Genomic DNA, 22,354 nt, shown 5'->3' on the forward strand with positions numbered 1-22,354 from the left:
TTGAACTCCTGGGCTCAAGCAATCCAGCCGCCTTGGCCTCCAGAGAGCTGGCATTACAGGCGTGAGCCACCATGCCTGGACTAGGCTTCCTTAAACATTGAATAGTGTTCCTTTCTAGATGAAAGAGGATCACATAGCACTTGGGAGCAAAGATGCAGCCAAGTAACCCAGCGCTGGAGCCCACGATGGAGATCTCACGGCCACTCTGGCCTTGCCCTGGGTGCTTTAGTAACTCGGGAGGAAGGCCACCCAGTCACTGCAGGACACCAGCATGCTGAAAGTCAGGAACTTGGCTTCATTGAAGGCATCAGGCAGGTTCCTTGCCAGAAAGGCTACAGCAAGGGACCCTAAAACCAAGAAGCCCAAATAGCCCAAGACAGAGTAGAAGGCAGTGACGGAGCCCTCATTACACTGGATAATGATGTAGCCAGGCATGGACTGAGGGTCCTTGTCTACGAAGGGAGGCTGTGTCCCCAGCCAGATTCCACAGAGGGTCACTTGGGTAAAGGAGCAAAGGAAGACAACAGAATGTGTTCTTTGGGGATCCATCCACTTCCAGATCCTGCTTTCTGGCCTTATAGCCTGGAAGGCCCTGCAGAAAACACAGCCACTGTGAACATAGCTGCAAAGGTGGTCCGTGAGAGGAGGCAGGTGGCAGGGCTGGGGCGGCCGATGAAAAGCAAGGAAGAGAGAAAGCAGAGTGTGAGGGAGACAAGGAGGGTATAGTTCAGAGTCTGGTTGCTGGCCTCAACTATGGGAGTGTTTTGGTGCCACACAAACTCCACAAGGTTCAGAACAGAGAGGGCAGAGTAGAACAAGGCTGTGCACGCCAGAGTCAGGCCCAAAGGCTCATCATAGGCCAGGAAGGTCTCCTATTTGAGAAGGCATGTTCCCTTTTCTTGTTTGGATAATGATCTTCAGGACAAAGCCTGCATTGTTTTATATCTGAAATAAACAAAAAGGGGGTCACTGTCTCCAAAACAGAGCATTGCACATTTGGTAAGATTCCATTGCCCAGAGCTCTCACCACCACAGCCCCATTTAGGTGGACTGTTTGGCTGGTGTGTGTGTGTGTGAGTTGTGTGTGTGCGTGCACACAAGCACGCGTATGTGTGTTCTGCATGTGTTTTAAAGAAAAACATAAACACTTCACCAGCTTTTTTTTGACCATTTTAATCAGTTTTATTGATTCATGCTTCCAGTTCTTATTCAGTTAAAAACAAGGCACATTAAATACATCCTCTTATTGCTTTATAAATGCATGTAGCTCATTCTCTATATCAAAAGTAATAAATAATGGCCATAAAACACCAAGACAGTTATAAAAATGACAACCCAGCCTTGAACATAGTATTTAACAGTCCAATCTAGAACAATAGCCCAACACGGTACATAAAAGTGCCACGTATGAAAACATGCAGTGTGTGTAGTCACTCTAGTACTGAGCTTGCACTTGCTATTCTTTAAAAACATACTAGGGCTTTTTCACTCCTTAAAAAAGGTGGACATCATGCAAACATTGCAAGTTATAGCATCACTGACTTTAATATTACATTTATGTACCAAAAATCTTTACAGATACATAAGAAAGAGAAAATTAATGATAACACTTAGAGTATATTTAATAAAAGTGAAAATGAGTTTTTTGTTGTGCCAAAGAGGAAGCTACATATTTTGAAACAGACAAAGCCAAGCCAGAAACTGAAGCAGAAGAGGGATCACGCATTTAATAGCAGAAACCCTAAAGTTACACTCAGTATAAATTGATTGAAAGCAGGAATATTGCAAACAGCATGATGGACATGAGGCAGACAACCTTGGCTAAACAAATAATCCAGCGTTATCATTATTGTTGTGACTGTGGTGGGGCTATTTAAAGGAGTATCCAACTCTCTAGCACAGATGGGGGTTCCTTCACCTCACTCCCCTTAAAGGCTCTTGAAATAAATCACTTGATAATAAAAGGCAATCCCTGCATACCCACCCCAACCCCAACATAATCAACTAATGTCAAGTTTATATGCAAATGGAAAATTTTTTCTTTTGTGCTTGGAACAAATTTCGAAGAAGCTCATTCCACCCTATTTCTTGTCTCCCTTTCTTAAATCAGGTAAGGAAGCTGTACCAGTTTAATTCAGAACTTATGGCTGGGTGCAGTGGCTCACGACTGTAATCCTAGCACTTTGGGAGGCTGAGGTGGGTGGATCACGAGGTCAGGAGTTTGAGACCAGCCTGACCAACATGGTGAAGCCCCATCTCTACTAAAAATACAAAAATTAGCCAGATGTGGTGGCTCCTAACTACCCGGGAGGCTGAGGCAAAAGAATTGCTTGAACCTGGGAGGCGGAGGTTGCAGTGAGCCGAGACTGCACCACTGCACTACAGCCTGGGCGACAGACCGAGGCTGCATCTCGAAAAAAAAAAAAAAGAACTTACACAAAATGCTGGGGTGCTTTATTCACAGTAATGGCTTGAAATCAGTTCATTTCCAAACGAGTCTCTGGGATTGGTGAAGGACTGTGTGTTTTAGCATTTAGCAGATTTTAAGTAAAAGGAGATACGCTCAAAAGAAGAAAAGTGTGCTTTTCTTTGTCCTTAAAGGAACTTCATTCATAGCAAAATACGCACAAACAAGACCTGTTTAACAAACACAGATCTGCCCGGGCCAGTCGCATGCTAAGCCCGGTCCCTGCTGTAACTATGGTCCACTGGAATTGGAACTCTTCTGTCGAGCTTCTCTTCTGCAGTTTGCATTAGTATAGCGAGCCGGCTTCCAGATACCCTTCCTTTTTGAATAGCACTCATCAGCTGCAAAAATTCATTGAGTTCAACCTGTCCATTTTTATTCAAATCAACTTCATTTAGAATTTCATGGAGTGTATTTTCATCCATTTGGACATTGATACTCTAATACACATGGAACATCAACAATGGTAATAAATTATTAGCCTTTCTGGTCTGCATCAAACTTATGAAATCTCTTCTTATGCCTGTCACTGTCTGAAGGCAATAGGCTAATTTCAGAGCTGTCTGTTAACTGTTCTGATCAAAATTTAGTCTGTTTCATAATATAGAAACTTCCTGGCTGTTTCAAGTTGTTCCTGTTTCTTATAATCATCTCAATTCTGTTCTCTGCCCATCAATTCAACAATCCTGAGTAGGGCTTCCTCTGCTGCCTGGACATTTAGAAAGAACAGGTGAGGCTGAAGCAGGCAGATCACCTGAGGTCAGGAGTTTGAGACCAGCCTGACCAACATGGAGAAACCCAATCTCTACTAAAAATACAAAATTAGCCTGTAACTCCAGGTACTTGGGAGGCTGAGGCAGGAGAATCGCCTGAACCCAGGAGGCGGTGACTGCAGTGAACCGAGATCATGCCATTGCACTCCAGCCTGGGTGACAAGAGTGAAACTCTCTCTCAAAAATAATAATAATAAGCCAGGCGAGTACAACGTGAAATCATATCCACAGTGGTGCAGGAATACTCCTTAATCCCATAGTTCACCTCTGCTTCAATATATGGAAATTCTGACACAAGACATACTCCAACAATAGGCCACCTTTTGGTAGTCACACTTGCCATTGTGGCCACCTCAAAAGCCTTATCACCGTAGGTGGCAGCAAGATGCTGTGCCCCCTCGCTTTCAAGTCCATAATCCTGGACAAGCTTCATGTAGAGTGTGGGGTTCCAATCTTTACCCCCTTGAAGGAAAAGCCCAGCTGTTCTACTTGGTCCTGCTTTCAAATTGTGGGTTTTGATAGCAGCATTTAGGGTATCTTCTGCCACGGACCGGTAAGTTGTCCACTTTCCACCTGCTATAGTGATTAGACCTCTCTCACTGACATCGACAACATGATTTCAGGAGATAGACTGAGTATCTAGATTTGGGATCTGTAACAAGGGGACAGATACTGCTCCACAAGGGGACGGATACCGCTGCACGCTGCTAGGATGTCCCCCCTCTTCTCACCTCAACATCACAGCTCAGGTAATTACGTGCTTCATTCAAAATGAAGTTAATTTCTTCTTCTGAAGGATTTGGATGGTGTGTAATATCAGTTGGAGTATCAGTAGTGCCAGCAATCATCATCTTTTGCCAGGGTAAGAAGAAAATAACTCGCCCATCACTGGTCAAGAAGTCCCATGCTCTCTGGGCTGTAATAACCAGGCATCACAATATGGACACCAGCGCTTGGCTGGCAGATAGCTGCAGCGTCCTTATCATCTATTTTGCACACAGAGTCTGTGAAATGTCCCATGGCATTGAAAACACACTTGGCTTTCATGTCAAATTCCTGCCCTGTGAGGACATCCTTGCACCACGCACCACTCACACGCACTTTCGCTTTCTGTCTGGGTGTCTGTCTTCTTGAGCAAGCTCACCACCTCCCTGTCATTGGCTGTGGCATTCCCATATCTGACAGCAGTCAGAACAATGGCAAGGTTCATCCGTGCATCGTTATGTCGTCCATCATAGTAGACAATTCCTCCTACCAGTTTGTCCTTCTGGAGCATTGGGAAATGTTCAAGGGCTCTTGATTTGCTGAGGACATAACTGCTTTTCAGGCAATTACTTCCTGCAACCAAATCATACAGCTTGATTCCTACCCAGTAGTAAGGTAACTGCCACCACTTGTAAACTGGAAGCATGATAGGCAATGGAGCTGATAAATGGGGAGCAATTTCTGGCAGGTTGGCACGCTCATCAAGGGCTTCTGTTACCATCCTGTACTGCTCGATATCCAGCTTCATCATGGCCTTCCGAAGCTATCTCACACCACCATGGATCAAATTAGTGCTTCTGCTGCTGGTCCCTGGGAAGTAATCATCTCTTTCTACAAGGCTGTTTTTAGTCCTCTGGTGACGGCATCTAGTGCACAGCCACTTCCTCTTTCTTCTCCTCCCATAACAAGGATATCAAATTCAGATATATTTTTGCAAAGTCAGCAGCTGAGCGTCTCTGGAAGGAGGCTCCCTGTTAACAGGTTCTGAAATGCAGTCTGCTGCTTCAACATAGACCAGGCTCATTTGTTTCCTTCTGTAATAAGCAAACCGAGAAAGTCCTAAAACAGTTGCAGGAGCACCTCCTCCAACAAGAATCGTCCCTTTCACTGCCTTTTGAAGGCCATTTCTTAGCCTGAGGACTTCTCGTCGTCTGCCCCCAGATGTGGCTTCCCCTATTCCAACCTTTCAGCTGGCAGGCTTCCTTAGGCCTACAAATTTAGTGTCTTTCAAACTTTAAAAGAAAGAAAAATATGCATTTTCGCCTGCCCGTCCAGGAGGCGGGTGACCCCGCAACCCCACCGTCAGAGCCCAGAGCCCTCGCCTGGCTTCACACTTTACCAGCTTTTCCAGTAATACTGGGGGCAAAATATCCTGGAAAAACTTCCACTACAGTGTCTTTAATAATTGTGGATCTTACTTCTCTGTTCGTCTCTGTCTCTATCTCATGTAAACGCGTTCCCTCCCTGCCCAATCTATCTCTCGCCATCTTGGTATCTATCTATAGATACAGACATGTAGTCACCTCTCAGTATGTCTGTAAGGGATTAGTTCTAGGATCATCTCAGGCACCAAAATCTCAGGCTGCTCAAGTCCGCTGCATAAAATGAAGTACTATTTGCATATAACCTAGCGCTTACTCCTGTATACTTTAAATCATCTCTAGATTACATATAATACCTAATACAATGTAAATGCTATGTAAATGGTTGTTAGACTCTCTTGGTTTTCAAATTAGCATTATTTTTATTGGTTTCTTAAAAATATTTTTTGGAGACCGGGTTCTTGCTCTGTCACTCAGAGTGCACTGGCACAATCACAGCTCACTGCAGCCTCAACCTCCCAGGCTCAAGTGATCCTCCCACCTCAGCCTCCTGAGTAGCTGGGACTAGGTTCATAGTTTATTTTTTGTAGAGACAAGGTCTCACTATGTTGCCCAGGCTGATCTCAAACTCCTGGACTCAAGTGATCCTCCTGCCTTGGCCTGCCAAAGTGCTGAGATTACAGGTGTGAGCTACTGTGCCTGGCAAAAAAATATGTTTGATCCCAGGTTTGTTGAATTTATGGATGCAGAACTCTGAGGCAGAACTTTTTTTTTTTTTTTTTTTGAGACAGCGTTTCACTCTTACTGCCCAGGCTGGAGTACAATGGCATGATCTCGACTCACTGCAACCTCCACCTCCCAGGTTCAAGCAATTCTCCTGCGTCAGCCTCCCAGGTAGCTGAGATTACAGGCATGCGCCACAACACCGTGCTAATTTTGTATTTTTAGTAAAGATGGTGTTTCTCCATGTTGGTCAGGCTGGTCTCAAACTCCTGACCTCAGGTGATCCGGATTACAGGTGTGAGCCACCGTGCCCGGTCGGCAGAACTTTTTGTTTATAGATACATAATAGTTATATATATTGTGGGGTCATGTGGTATTTTGATGCATGCATGCAATGTCTAATGATAAACCAGGGCAATTGGGACTCCATCACCCCAAACCTGCAAACTTTCTTTATGTTGGAAACATTTCAATTCCTCCCCTCCAGCAACTTTAAATCATACAACAAATTATTGTTAACTGTAGTTGCCCTGCTGTACTACTGAATAGTAGATCTTATTCATTCCATCCAACTGTATTTTTGTGCCCACAAAACAACCTCTCTCCTTTCCCCCTCTATTCATAGCCTCCGGTAACCACCAATCAACTCTCTAATTCCATGAGATCCATGTTTTTAGCTCCCACATATGAGTGAGAAGACAGAATATTTGTCCATCTATTCCTGGCTTATTTCACTTAACATAATGTCCTCCAATTCTATCCATGTTGCAGCAAATAACGTAATTTTGTTCCTTTTTATGGCTGAATAATATTCCATTGTGTATATGTATCATATTTTGTTCATCAGTTGGTCAAGAGGTATACGAAACGCTGTTCAACATCAGCACATCAGGGAAATGCAAATCAAAACCACAATGAGAAATTATCTCACTCCAGTTAAAATGGCTTTTATCAGAAAGCCAAAAAATAACGGATGCTGGTGAGGATGCAGAGTAAGGGGAACCCTTGTACAATGTTGGTGGGAAAGTAAATTGGTACAGCCACTATGGAAAACTGTGGTGGTTCATCAAACAACTAAAAATAGAATTCCCATGTGACTGGCATTCCCACTGCTGTGTACATGTTCAAAAAAAAAAAGGAAGCTAGTATGTCAAAAAGATACCTGCCCTCCCACATTTACTGACACAAATTTCTGAGGGCCTTTGGAGGAAAAGTTAAATATTAAGTTTGAACTCAATTGAACATGGCCACAAACAATGGTCACCAAGTCCTGGAACAGGTTGTGTGAGCCCCTTGAGGCATTCATCCAGCGCTGTTTTGGAGAAATCTCTATTTCAATCTATTCCTATACGTTAGTTATTGAAAAACAATAGACAACCACAAAAACAAATTGACCTTTTTGTTTTTCTTGAGCCCAGTCATGAAGGGCCCTCGTGACTGGGCCTCATGTCAAACAACTTACAAAAAGAACTAGGGTCCCAGACTGCGCTGAAGCTTCATGAGACCTCTCATTGTCTGTGCATGGATGAGTGGCTGACTCTGGAGCCCAGGCTGTTGCTTCCCAGCCTGGCGGTGAATCCTCCATAGTCTGGTGAGTGCAAATAGATATATATCTTTTCCCTTCTTCCCTCCCTATTGCAATTTGCTTATTATATCATTTTCTTATCCTATCTGCGTTGCCATTTACGTGGGATAAAGGTTGTTTACCCTTAAAGGTATTATATGTGTGTCTTTTCTTCTCCCCTCACACGTTTCCCACACAGAACGGGGCCCCTCCCCAGAAACTGTCTTCCTTTCTAATGTCCCGCTTTCTGGGACCTCAATTCAAGATGAGATTTGGGTGGGGACACAGCCAAACCATATCAATGACTGCTTTGTTTGGCCCAGATTCCAGTTGTATCTACTGGGAGAGGAATTATCCCCTGAAAGAGAACAGGGAGGTCATGGGGCTTAGCTTGCTAGGTTCTCTTCCTGTGTGAATTTCACTCTTGCATGACCTTTTATCCCTGCCTGAAAACTGTTGCCAGATAGAATGCATCCAGGTTTGTAGTTTTCTGTATCAGGAAGTACAGTCTAGCACCAGTCACTCTATCATCACCAGAAGTAGACACCTTTTTTTTTTTTTTAAATAGCGTTTGAAGGGGTTAAGGAAAGAGAATTCATTAGTGAGGCAGATATACTGGTTGTTATCTGTTGTTATTGTTGTTGTTGTTGTTGCTGTTTTCAGGATTTCAGGGCCTAGATTTTATGACAAGAAATATTTCAAGAGGATTAGAGTGTGGTGTTAAAGAATTAAGAAAACAATATATATTGAGTGCCTTTTTCCAGCTTTGAGTTTTGATTAACAAAAAATTACATATATTTAGAATGTACAATAGGATGTCTTGATGTATGTATATATTGTAAAATGTCTAAAACAAGCTAATTAATATATCCACATCTCACAGTTACCACTGTGTGTGCGTGGTGAGAACATTTGAGATAACTCTTGGAAAATTTCAAGTACACATTAGGATTCTCTATGTTCACCATGCTATACATTAGGTCTCTAACAGTATTTCATCTTATAGCTGAAAGTTTCTGCCCTTTGACAAGCATCTCCCCAATCCCCCCACCCTCCACCCCTGGGAACTGACATTCTACTCTGTGTTACTACTCTCTGAGTTTGACTTTTTAATATTCCACATATAAATGGGAATCACGCAGTATGTGGCTCTCTGTGCGTGGCTTACTTCACTTCCCATAGTGTACTGCTGGGTGCCTTTCAGTAGTGGGCAATTAACTGCAAATGACACCCCTACCCACCCATGCTCTCACATAAATGTGCTGCATCTCTCCCTCTGCTTCACTAATGGTACAAATCCCACTAGATCTCGAGTCTCCTCTGCTTTGATTTCCATCATGGGCCCTAATATGCAACATATTGATCTGCTGCTCATAATCAATCATGCCAAGCCTTCTCCATGCCTGTGGCTTCCTCTTCAACACATAAAGAAACCAGCCTTGAGCAGAACATAGCAGCTGAAAGACACTGCTTACACTTTGCTCTGTACCCATCATTCACTCATCCAGCAAACATTCACTCAGTGCTATATGCTGACCCACGTACAATGCCCTTCACAAGTTGAGGTTATGCTTAACCTCTAAATAGTCATGTGACACTTACATGAATATAGAAAGGCTACAGTGATTTTTTTTTTGTTAGAGATAGAGTTTAATTTCAGGTGTCCATTAGGATTTACCGCATTCATCATGCTATATATACATTAGGTCTCTAATGTCACCCAGGCTGGAGTGCAGTGACACGATCATGGCTCACTCCAGCCTCAAACTCCTGGGCTCAAGCAATACTCCTGCCTCAGCCTCCCAAGTAGCTAGGACTAAGGTGCATCCCACCGCACCTGGCTATGTTTTTTATTCTTTATAGAAATGGGGTCTTGCTGTGTTTCTCAGGCTGGTCTCGAACTCCTGGCCTCAAGCAATTCTCCCATCTCACCTCCCAAAGTGGGGGATTACAAGTGTGAGCCATAGCACCTGGCCAACTGCAGTGATTTTAAGTATAAATATATATATTTATTAATAATACATTTACTATGCTTATATATTATATGTTTTATAATGTACATGCTAAATATGTATACCATATAAATCATACACATTGAATATAAATACACACATTATATTAAATGACATTAAATATATACAAATATCTTATATGTATGATATATAATTTTACATCCGAAAATGTATATTTTACAATATAAGTGCATGTATATCTTATACTAGCCAGGTATAAATGTATTTTATGTATTCTATACAAATACTATACAATACATAAATTTATGTATATATTCAGTTTTACACATCTACTAATATATGTAATCTATTTTGTTTTTACATGTGTATTTACATACACATGCAATACGTATGCACTGTAGTTCATGTACTACATATGCATAGTTGTGTGTTATATGTAGTATTACATAAGTATCCATATGTGTATATATTTCTCATGTAAATGAATGTGTAGTATAATCTTTTATAGTACAGATAATTCATATATATCAAAATGATAGTATACATGATATATTTATATTCACATTAGTACATATTTTGATACATATGCATTATAAACCTTACATATATTTATATTATGAAGTATATCCACATAGTTAGAAGTAGCTTAATAATCAACTCAACATTTATGATAGTGGTCATGTATGGGGGTAGCACAGTGAAGGGAGAAAGAGAAGCATGGGTGGACAGGAGAAGTGATCAATGTTTACTTCTTAGCTGGATGGGGATGTTTTTAGGAGTTCATCATTTTACTATGTTTTATAACTGACATGTATGTTGCAAGTTGTTTTTTCAACATCTTGAATACTTCCAAAGATATAAAGAAAAATGCTGTCACAGAATGCAAACTTCCTGTTTTAAAAATTTTACTATTTTATTATAAAATAATTTCAGTTTTATGACATTAAAAAAACATATTTGTGGCCAGGCGCAGTGGCTCATGCCTGTGATCCCAGCACTTTGGGAGGCCTAGGCAGGCGGGTTATGAAGTCAGGAGTTCAAGACCAACCTGGCCAACATGGCGAAACCCCGCCTCTACTAAAAATACAAAAATTAGCTGGGCGTGGTGCCATATGCCTGTAAACCCAGCTACTTAAGAGGCTGAGGCACGAGAATCACTTGAATCTGGGAGGCAGAAGTTGCAGTGAGCCGAGATCGTGTCACTGCCCTCCAGCCTGGGTGACAGAGCCAGGCTCTGTCTCAGAAAACAAAAACAAAAACAAACAAGCAAACAAAAGTTGAACTAAATAAAAATGAAGTTACAACTTACCAGATTTGTAGGATGAAGCAAAAGAAATGCTAAGAGGGAAATAGAGTTATAGTATTAAGTATCTATATCAGTAAAGAAGATAATTCTATATTCAATAGTCTATATTTATACCTTAGGAAACTAGAAAAAGTACTGTATTCTCTACTCTGACTAATCCCAAAGCAAGCAGAAGAAATAATAATAATAATTGGAGTAGAAATTAATGAAATTGAAAATAGAAAAATATAGAAAATCAACATCTAAATATTCCTTGAAATAGTCAGTACAATTTAAAAAACATAAAAAAAAAGTTTTCCATGATAATTTCCTTTCTCACATCTTGGTAGGTCGAATATCTTATTTTGTTCTTTGTGTATCACCATTGTAATCTGGGTAGTTTATTTATCCCAACAATGAATATTTTTATTTTTAAAAAATTTTTATTTCAAAACTAATTTCCACTTTAGGTTCATGGAATACATGAGTAGGTTTGTTACTTAGGTATGTTGCATGATGCTGAGGTTTGATGATTGATCCTGTCACTCAGGTAGAAAGCACAGTACCCAATAGTTTTTCAGCTCTTGCCCCTTGTCTTGCTTCTCCACTCTGGTACTCCCCAGTGTCTATTGTTCCCATGTTTATGTCCATGTGTGCTCAGTGTTTAACTTCCACTTATAAGTGAGAACATGCAGTGTTTGGTTTCTGTTCCTGTGTTAATTCACTTAGGATAATAGTTTCTACCTGCATCTATGTCACTGCAAAGCACAGGATTTTGTTCCATTTTGTGACTGCATAATATTCCATGGTGTATATGTACCACATTTTCTTTATCCAATCCACCAATAATGGGCAGCTATGTTGATTTCACGTCTTTGCTTTTGTGAATAGTGCTGCAGTGAACATATGGGTGCATGTACCTTTTGGGTACAAAAATTTATTTTCTTTTGGATATAAAACCAGTAACGAATTGCTGGGTCAAAGGATAGTTCTAAGTTTTTGAAAAATCTCCAAACTGCTTTTCATAGTGGCTGAACTAATTTACATTCCCACCACAGTGTATAAGCATTCCCTTTTCTCAGTAGCCTTGCCATCATCTGTTCTTTTTTTTTTTTTTTTTTTTTTTACTTTTTAATAATAGTCATTTTGACTGGTGTAAGATGGCATCTCATTATTGTGGTTTTGACTTTCATTTCTCTGACGACTAGTAAAGTTAAGCATTTATTCATGTTTGTTGGCTGCTTGTTTTCTTCTGACAAATGTCTGTTTACATCTTTTGCCTATTTTTAAGGGGATTACTTTATTTTTGCTTGTTTAGTTGTTTACTTTTTATGTTGATTCTGAATATTAGACCTTTTTTGATGCAGTTTTTGAATATTTTCTCCCATTCTATAGGTTGTCTGTTACTCTGTTATTAGTTTCATTTGCTGTGTAATTAGATCCAATTTTTCATTTTTTTGTTGCAATAGCTTTTGAGAACTTAGTCATAAATTTTTTTCCAAAGCCAATGTTCATAATGGTGTTTCCTAGGTTTTCTTCTAGGCATCTCATAGATTGAGGTCTTACATTTAAATCTTTAATCCATCTTGAGTTAATTTTTGTAAATGGTGAAATGTAGGGGTCCAGTTGCATTCTTCTGCATATGCCTAGCCAGCAATGTCAGCACCATTTATTGAATAGGGAGTTCTTCACCATTGTTTTTTTGTTGTTGACTTTGTCTAAGGTCAGATGGCTGTAGGTGTGTGTGGCTTAATTCTGGGTTGTTTTTTGTTCCATCGATCTATGTCTGTTTTTGCATGCTGTTTTGCTTATTGTAGTCTTGTGGTACAGTTTGAAGTCAAGTAATGCGATGCCTCCAGCTTTGTTTTTGTTGTTGTTTAGAATTGCTTTGACAATTCAGGCTATTCTTTGGTTTTAGATGAAGTTTAGAGTAGTTTTTTTCTAGTTCTGTGAAAAAAGATGTTAGTAGCTTGATAGGATTGGCGTTGAATATGTAGATTGCTTTGAGCAGTATGGCCATTTTAACAATATTGATTCTTACAATTCATGAGCATGGAATGCTTTTCCATTAATTTTTGTCGTCTATTATTTTTTTCAGTAGTGTTCTGTAGTTCCCCTAGTAGAGATGTTTCACCTTCTTGGTTATATATAGTCTAGGCTGTCTTTTTTTTCTTTCAGCTATTGTAAATGGAATTGCATTCTTTTTTTTTTTTTTTTTTTTGAGATGGAGTCTCGCTCTGTCACCCAGGCTGAAGTGTAATGGTGTGATCTCGGCTCACTGCAACCTCCGCCTCCTGGGTTCAAGCAATTCTCCTGCCTCAGCCTCCTGAGTAGCTGGCATTACAGGCACCTGCCATCATGCCCGGCTAATTTTTGTATTTTGGTAGAGATGGGGTTTCACCAGTTGGCCAAGCTGGTCTTGAACTCCTGACCTCAGGTGGTCCACCTGCCTCGACCTCCCAAAGTACTGGGATTACAGGCATGAGCCACCGTGCCCAGCCTAGTATTTCAAAGAATTTTTTTTTTTATTTCTGCCTTAATTTCATTGTTTACCTAAAAGTCATTCAGGAACAAGTTATTTAATTTCCATGTTATTGTGTGGTTTTGAGATATCTTCTTGGTATTGATTTCTATTTTTATTGCACTGTGGTCCAAGGGTATGGCTGGCATGATTTTTTTTTTTTAATTGATTGAAACTTGTTTTAGGCTGAGATTGTTGTCCATGTGTTCCATGTGCAGATGAGAAGAATGTGCACTCTGTAGTTATGGCTTCAGTATTCTGTAAATGTCTATTAGGGCCAATTGGTCAAGTGTCAGATTTAAGTCCAGGTTTCTTTGTTAGTTTTCTGCTCTGATGATCTGTCTAATGCTATCAGTGGGGTGTTGAAGTCCCCTACTATTATTGTGTGCATGAGTCTTTTCATAGGTCTAGAGCTACAGCTTTATGAAGCAGGGTGCTCCAATGTGGGGTATGTATGTATTTAGATAGTTAAGTCTTCTTATTAAATTGAGATCTTTATCATTATGAAATGCTTTTCTTCATACTTTTTTACTTTTGTTGGTTTAAAGTCTGTTTTATCTGATCTAAGAATATCTACCCCTGCTTTTTTGTTTTCCATTTGCATGATAGATTTTTTTCCAACCTTTTACTTTGAGCCCTATGGGTGTTGTTACATGTGAGATGGATCTCTTGGTGACAGCAGACAAATGAGTCTTTCTTTTTAAAATCAAACTTGCCACTCTATGCCTTTTGAGTAAGGCATTTAGGCCATTTATATTCTAGGTTAATAGTGATATGTGAGGTTTTCATCCTTTCATGAAGTTGTTGCCTAGTTGCTTTGTAGGTTTTTATTGTGTGGTTGCTTTATAGGATCTGAGGACTATATACTTAAGTGTTTTTTGTGGTAGCAGGTATTGTTCCTTTGTTTCCATGTTTAGAACTCCCCTAAGGATCTCTTGTAAGGCTGGTCTAGTGGTAACAAATTCCCTTATTGCTTGCTTGTCTGTAAAATATTTTATTTCTTCTTTGCTTTTGAAGCCTAGTTTGGTGTGACATAAAATTCTTTGTTGGAATTTCTTTTCTTTCAGAATGCTGAAAACAGGCCTTAATCCCTTCCAGCTTGCAAGTTTCTGCTGAGAAGTCTGCTGTTGGCCTGATGGAGTTCCCTTTGTACATAATCTAACATTTTTCTGTAGCTGTCTTTAAGATTTTTTTTCTTTAGTATTGATGGTGGACAGTGTGGTGACTATGTCTTGGTGATGTCTGCTTTGTATAGTATCTCCCAGGTGTTCTCTGGATTTCTTCTATCTGGATGTCTACCTCTCCAGCAAGATTAGGGAGATTTTCTTAAATTATTCTCTCAGATATGTTTTCCAGGTCACTTACCTTTTCTCCTTCTCTCAGAAATGTCATTAATTCATAAGTTTGGTCAGTTTATATAATCCCATCTTTCTCAAAGACTTTATTATTTTTTAAAACTCTTTTTTTTGTCTGACTGAGTTTGTTCAAAAGACCAGATTTCAAGTTCTGAAATTCATTCTTCTGCTTGCTCCAGTCTATTGATAAAGCTTTTAATTGTATTTTAAAATTCCTTAATTGAGTTTTTCAATACCAGAAGCTCTGACTGATTTCTTTTTGACATGTTTATCTCTTCCTTCATTTACTAGATTGCTGTAGAAATATATTTGCGTTGATTTTGAACCTTGCCTTGGGTGTTGCTGAGCTTCCTTGCAATGCATGCTTTGAATTTTTTGAGAGCTTCTCTTAGTAAACAATAATAAAGTATATACCTAGTGACATTGGCCAAAGCCATCTCTTATTCATGCATGCCATCTGCTGGCTAGTATGCCAAACTGCACAATAGCTCAATATAAAGCCAGCCATGAGAAGTCCATAGGGCTATAAAAGCAAAGCCAAAACATGGTACCAAACATACTGTATGCTCACACCTTCTAGGGAAACAGGGAAAAGGAAAATATATATATATACATATATATACACACACACACACACACACACACACATATAAGAATCTTGTCTGCATGAAAATAATTACAAAAATTAGGAATGCCAACATCTCCAGATGAGAAGAAGCCATTGTAAGAATTCTGGCATCATGAAAAATCTGAATGTTGTGACACCACTGAAAGATTACAGTAGCTCTTCAGCAGTGATCCCTAACCAAAATGGAAAACAAGAGATTACAGATTAAAAAATTCAAAACATGCATTCCAAGATGGACAAGGCTGGAATGGGCAGGCCCATGTACAGGCTTCCTGATAGCAGGCACAAGCACCAGTGTCAACCATGTACCCAGAGGTGTGACTAGCCATGGATCAGATAGGAAACCTCCTTGGCTCCAAATTCTTTGCATAGAGTGGGATGTTCTAGATGCCTGGAGGTCTGCCTGGGCTTGGACTATAGAGGACCCCGCTGCACCACAATCTCTGCACAGAAACAGTGGGGTGGCTCACAGACTGCCTGTTTTATCACATCTCTACCATTTGGTGATGATCTGATCTTGCACAAATTATTTTATTATTATTTTTAAATTTTTTATTTTGTTCACTTTTCCAACATGATGTATCAGTTATATTGACATAACCATTTATTTTTATTTTTTATTTCTGTGGGTACATAGTAGGTGTATATGTTTATGGGTTACATGAAATATTTTGATATAAGCATGCAATGCATAATAATCACATCAGGATAAATGGGGTATTCATCACCCCAAGAATTTATTTTTTGTGTTACAAACACAAAGATAGAGCTCCCAAAGGAATGGGCAGAATTCCATCTTTGCTGTTTTTCAGCCTTCACTGGTGATATCTCCAGGTACTGGGAAATCTGAGATGACTAGAGACTGGAGAGGACTCCCAGCAAACCACAGCAGCCCTATAGAAAAGTGGCCAAATTGTTAAACGAAAAAAAAATACTCATCCAAAGGTCAGCAACTTCAAATATTAAAGGTAGATAAGCCCACAAAGATGAGAAAAAAATCAGCACAAGAATGGTGAAAACACGAAAAGTCAGAGTGCTCTCTTTTCTCCAAATGACCACATCACCTCTCCAGCAAGGATTTGAAACTGGGCTGAGATGGCTGAAATGACAGAAGTAGAATTCAGAATACGGATAAAAACAAACTTCACTGAGCTAAAGGATCATGTTTCAAGGAAGCTAAAAAGTCATGATAAAGCATTGCATGAGCTGACAGACAAAATAGCCAGTGTAGAGAAGAATGTAACCAGCCTGATAGAACTGAAAAACACAATAGAAGAATGTTAAAATGCAATCACAAGTATTAATAGCAGAATAACCCAAGCAGAGGAAAGAATCTCAGAGCTTGAAGACTGCCTTTCTGAAGTAAGATAGGTAGACAAGAATAGAAGAAAAAAAAAGAATGAAAAGGAATGAACAAACCTCCAAGAAATATGGGATTGTGTAAAGAGAACAAATCTATGACTGGCTGGTGTACCCAAAAGAGATGGGGATAATGGAACCAATTTGGAAAACATATTTTAGGATATCATCCATGAGAACTCCCCCAACTTAGCTAGCTAGGCCAACATTTCCATTTGCTTGGTAGATCTTCCTCCATCCCTTTATTTTGAGCCTATGTGTGTCTCTGCAGGTGAGATGGGTTTCCTGAATACAGCACACTGATGGGTCTTGACTCTTTATCCAATTTGCCAGTCTGTGTCTTTTAATTGGAGCATTTATCCCATTTACATTTAAGGTTAATATTGTTATGTGTGAATTTGATCCTGTCATTATGATGTTAGCTGGTTATTTTGCTCGTTAGTTGATGCAGTTTCTTCCTAGCCTTGATGGTCTTTACAATTTGGCTTGTTTTTGCAGTGGCTGGTACCAGTTGTTCCTTTCCATGTTTAGTGCTTCCTTCAGGAGCTCTTTTAGGGCAAGCCTGGTGGTGACAAAATCTCTCAGCATTTGCTTGTCTGTACAGTATTTTATTTCTCCTTCATGTATGAAGCTTAGTTTGGCTGGATATGAAATTCTGGGTTGAAAATTATTTTCTTTAAGAATGTTGAATATTGGCTCCCACTCTCTTCTGGCTTGTAGAGTTTCTGCCGAGAGATCAGCTGTTAGTCTGATGGGCTTCCCTTTGTGGGTAACCCGACCTTTCTCTCTGGCTGCCCTTAACATTTTTTCCTTCATTTCAACTTTGGTGAATCTGACAATTATGTGTCTTGGAGTTGCTCTTCTCGAGGAGTATCTTTGTGGCGTTCTCTGTATTTCCTGAGTTTGAATGTTTGCCTGCCTTGCTAGATTGGGGAAGTTCTCCTGGATAATATCCTGCAGAGTGTTTTCCAACTTGGTTCCATTCTCCCTGTCACTTTCAGGTACACCAATCAGACGTAGGTTTGGTCTTTTCACATAGTCCCATATTTCTTGGAGGCTTTGTTCATTTCTTTTTATTCTTTTTTCTCTAAACTTCTCTTCTCGCTTCATTTCATTAATTTCATCTTCCATTGCTGATACCCTTTCTTCCAGTTGATCTCATCGGCTACTGAGGCTTGTGCATTCATCACATACTTCTTGTGCCATGGTTTTCAGCTCCATCAGGTCCTTTAAGGACTTCTCTGCATTGGTTATTCTAGATAGCCATTCGTCTAATTTTTTTCAAGGTTTTTAACTTCTTTGCCATTGGTTCGAACTTCCTCCTTTAGCTTGGAGTAGTTTGATCTTCTGAAGCCTTCTTCTCTCAACTCGTCAAAGTCATTCTCCATCCAGCTTTGTTCCGTTGCTGTTGAGGAGCTGCGTTCCTTTGGAGGAGGAGAGGCACTCTGATTTTTAGAGTTTCTGGTTTTTCTGCTCTGTTTTTTCCCCATCTTTGTGGTTTTATCTACCTTTGGTCTTTGATGATGGTGATGTACAGATGGGTTTTTGGTGTGGATGTCCTTTCTGTTTGTTAGTTTTCCTTCTAACAGTCAGGACCCTCAGCTGCAGGTCTGTTGGAGTTTGCTGGAGGTCCACTCCAGACGCTGTCTGCCTGGGTATCAGCAGTGGTGGCTGCAGAACAGCAGATATTGGTGAGCTGCAAATGCTGCTGCCTGCTCGTTCCTCTGGAAGTTTTGTCTCAGAGGAGTACCCGGCCGTGTGAGGTGTCAGTCTGCCCCTACTGGGGGATGCCTCCCAGTTAGGCTACTCGGGGTCAGGGACCCACTTGAGGAGGCAGTCTGCCCGTTCTCAGACCTCAAGCTGCGTGCTGGGAGAACCACTACTCTCTTCAAAGCTGTCGGACAGGGACATTTAAGTCTGCAGATGTTACTGCTGCCTTTTGTTTGTCTGTGCCCTGCCCCCAGAGGTGGAGCCTACAGAGGCAGGCAGGCCTCCTTGAGCTGTGGTGGGCTCCACCCAGTTCGATCTTTCTGGCCGCTTTGTTTATGTACTCAAGCCTCGGCAATGGCGGGCGCCCCTCTCCCAGCCTCGCTGCCACCTTGCAGTTTGTCAGACTGCTGTGCTAGCAATGAGCGAGGCTCTGTGGGCGTAGGACCCTCTGACCCAGGTGCGGGATATAATCTCCTGGTGTGCCGTTTGTTAAGCCCATTGGAAAAGCGCAGTGTTAGGGTGGGGGTGACCCGATTTTCCAGATGCTGTCTGTCACCCCTTTCTTTGACTAGGAGAGGGAATTCTCTGACCCCTTGTGCTCCCCGGGTGAGGCGATGCCTCGCCCTGCTTTGGCTCACACACAGTGTGCTGCACCCACTGTCCGGCACTCCCCAGTGAGATGACCCCGGTACCTCAGTTGGAAATGCAGAAATCACCTGTCTTCTGTGTCGCTCACGCTGGGAGCTGTAGACTAGAGCTGTTCCTATTCGGCCATCTTGGCTCCACCCGCCCTGTACTTTCATTTATAACTTGCTTGTTTTACTTAACAATGCCTCCTGGAAATTATTCCTTAACAGGTGTGAAGTTTACGTAGTTCTGTGTGTGTGCGTTTGCAGGCACATGTTGCTTTACATCCTTGTCAATATTTAGTGATTACAGATTTGTAATTTTTTCTTTTATTCTGCAAAGTAATATGCTATTTTGTGGCTTTTTAATTTGCATTTTTTATTACTAGTTAGGCTTAGCATCTTCTTTTTTAAAACTGAAGGCTAGTGAAAGTTGAATCCTGGAAGAGGTGAGAGTATAACAAGATAAATCTGTTACTGTGAAAAATTAATTGTGACAACTCAATACCTTCCAATGAGCCCAGAATCTTCTTATTCACTGGATATTCAGGTTTGTTTCTGTAAGTAACTTGCCAATATCTCGTTGTCTTTTTTTTTTTTGAAACAAGTTGTTTAATATTTGTTGATTTTTCAGGAGCACTTTACACAATTAGCTTACAAATTCTCTACCACTAATAAGCATTGTAGTCCCTCCTCTTAGTCTATATATAGTATAGTCCTTCTGTTTATGGTTTTTCAGCTTCTTCTTTAGGCATTGAAGACTGTTCCTTTCTGGGTGAAGGAGAATCACGTAGCAATTGGGAGCAAGATGCATCCATGTAACCCAGTGCTGGAGGTCAAGATGGAGACAATCTCCACAGCCACCATGACCTTTCCCTGAGTGCTGCTATAACTCAGGAGGAAAGCCACCCAGATACTGCAGAACACCAACATGCTGAAGGTGAGACATTTGGTTTCACTGAAGATGTCAGGCGGGTTACTTTCCAGGAAGACTACAGCAAAGGTCCCAAGAACCAAGAAGCCCAAATAGCTCAAGACACAGTAGAAAACAGTGATAGAGCCCCCATTACACTGGATGATGATTATACCAGGACTATGGGTCTTTGTCTAGGGAGGAAGGAGATGTTTCCAACTAGATTCCAGAGATGGTCACTTGGATGAGGGGGCAGAGGTGACAACAGAATGAGATTTTAGGGTACCCAACAGGACCCTGGGTCCTGCTGGCTGGCCTTGTAGCTTGCCCATCCTGCTGGCTGGCCTTGTAGCTTGGAAGGCTGTGACCACAGTGAAAGTTTTGGCTGAAGCAGAAGACACAGCCACTGTGAACAGAACTGAAAAGGTGGCTTGTTCCCAGGGTTCAAAGCATATATGGAAGGAGAAAGCTTGACAGTGGCGTAATGTATTTGGAGTGCAAAAATGCCTGCAGGGAATTCATTCTAAATGGGGAGAAATGCAGAACAGGCCTTAGGAACAATGTGACCTGGGCATTGTCATCTTTTCATTGTAACTAATTACAGACTGCACTGGATTTGTGAGACATACGACAGCAAACCTTTTCTGTAAATGGTAATAAATATTTCCAGTTTGCAAACCAGAAGGTGTCTATGGCAACTATTCAAGTCTTCTCTTGCAGATTGAAGCCACTGTAAGCAATATGTAAAGGAGCAGTTGTAGCTGTATTTAGCAATATGTAAAGGAGCAGTTGTAGCCGTATTTAGCAATATGTGAAGGAGCAGTTGTAGCCGTATTTAGCAATATGTGAAGGAGCAGTTGTAGCCATATTTAGCAATATGTAAAGGAGCGGTTGTAGCAGTATTTAGCAATATGTGAAGGAGCGGTTGTAGCCGTATTTAGCAATATATGAAGGAGTGGTTGTAGCCGTATTTAGCAATATGTAAAGGAGCAGTTGTAGCCGTATTTAGCCTGTGGGCCATGGTTTGCCTGCCCTTGCTCTAGATGACTTAGAGAACCCAACACCTGCCCACACTGACCCTTCCAAGCTGTTCCTGGGGATTGTCTGATACTACCGTCTTGGGGAAAGTCTGAGCATTTTTCCCCTCCTCCATCCAAACCCAAAATGGACAGAGAAAACTCACTATGTGCAAAATGGAAATCCAAATGGAAATTGGATTCCATTTGGATTTCCATTTTGCTATGGAGACTTATGCAACCTGTTTTGTGGCCAATTGGACCTAGAAGAATGGTGTTCTCTCAGAATTTGCAGGATAAAGTTAACCAAAGAGTAAACATGAGTTGAATGTCAGCTTTCAGAAGAAATCGTTTGAAAGCCCCCCTATCACCTTTCTGTCAGCAAAATGTCTCTCAAGGCAGTGCCTGCACTCAAAGTAGCAGTGGAGCCAGCAGGGCAGCTCTCACTGCAGATGGAGTGAGAAAACTGGAGGAAGCAGAGTTCTAAGGTTAGATTGTTGGATCTCCAGGAGAACGAAGTTCAAAACCACTTTTCCTTTTCACAATTCTCTTGATTCTTCTCTTAGTATTAGTCAGGGTAGCAGGTCACATCAATTTCATGAAAGGAATACTAATGATAATAATTTAGGATATTTTTGGCTACAGCTAGAGAAATCTCAAACAAACAAGCGTAATCAGGAAAGCTTTTGACACATAGTTGGAAATGGAGGTACTTTTGTGTTTCTGAAATCCTGTTTTTATTGGCTTCTCATTGGCTTTTTCATGGTGGCAAAATTATACTTAGCTGTCAGAGCCTTCATATCCATGAATGACAATTTCTGTGGAATAAGAAGGAGATATACTGGAATTGCAGCTTTTAGTAACCTTGAATTTTCATTTTGGCAGGCAAACCAAAGAGAAGAAAGACTTTGTGCCTGAGAGTTGAAAATGAGACCACCTTGCCCTGTCAATTCAGGTCTCTTAAAGTCTTCCCTTGCAGGAGAAGAAGGAAGTGAAAGGAAATCTTCTTGCTGATTAATTCATTGACAGAATGGGATTGTCTTGTGAAAGGGAAATATCTTGGATCCCTTCAAGCTGGGAACCCCTCAGGGCAAATCTGCCTACTTCTGTCAATTCATCAGTCTCATTCTCCATCCAGTTTTGTGCCCTTGCTGGAGAGGAGTTGCCATCATTTGTCATACACAAGTATCAACAGCCAAATTGATCAAGCAAAAGAAAAGATATCAGAGATTGAAGATCAACTTACTAAAATAAGGCATGAAGAAAAGATTAGAGAAAAAAGAATGAAAAAGGGACTAACAAAGCCTCCAAGAAATATGAGACTATGTGAAAAGACCAAACCTATGGTTGATTG

The 22,354-nt window shown here is 40.8% G+C and overlaps 1 protein-coding gene across 1 annotated transcript; it reads right to left on the reverse strand.

Moving 5' to 3' along the window:
* Positions 1–2,300: 2,300 nt before the first annotated feature.
* On the reverse strand, positions 2,301–4,768 carry LOC116479246 (glycerol-3-phosphate dehydrogenase, mitochondrial). Its single transcript, XM_032171269.3, is given in 7 exon segments — positions 2,301–2,905; positions 2,907–3,056; positions 3,058–3,192; positions 3,438–3,881; positions 3,883–4,131; positions 4,133–4,347; positions 4,349–4,768. Coding segments are annotated over 7 exon segments (1,830 nt in total). The 5' UTR covers positions 4,757–4,768; the 3' UTR covers positions 2,301–2,676.
* Positions 4,769–22,354: the final 17,586 nt, after the last annotated feature.

Source organism: Hylobates moloch, unplaced genomic scaffold (genome assembly GCF_009828535.3).
Source record: "Hylobates moloch isolate HMO894 unplaced genomic scaffold, HMol_V3 SCAFFOLD_12, whole genome shotgun sequence".
In the NCBI taxonomy this organism is placed as follows: Eukaryota; Metazoa; Chordata; class Mammalia; order Primates; family Hylobatidae; genus Hylobates; species Hylobates moloch.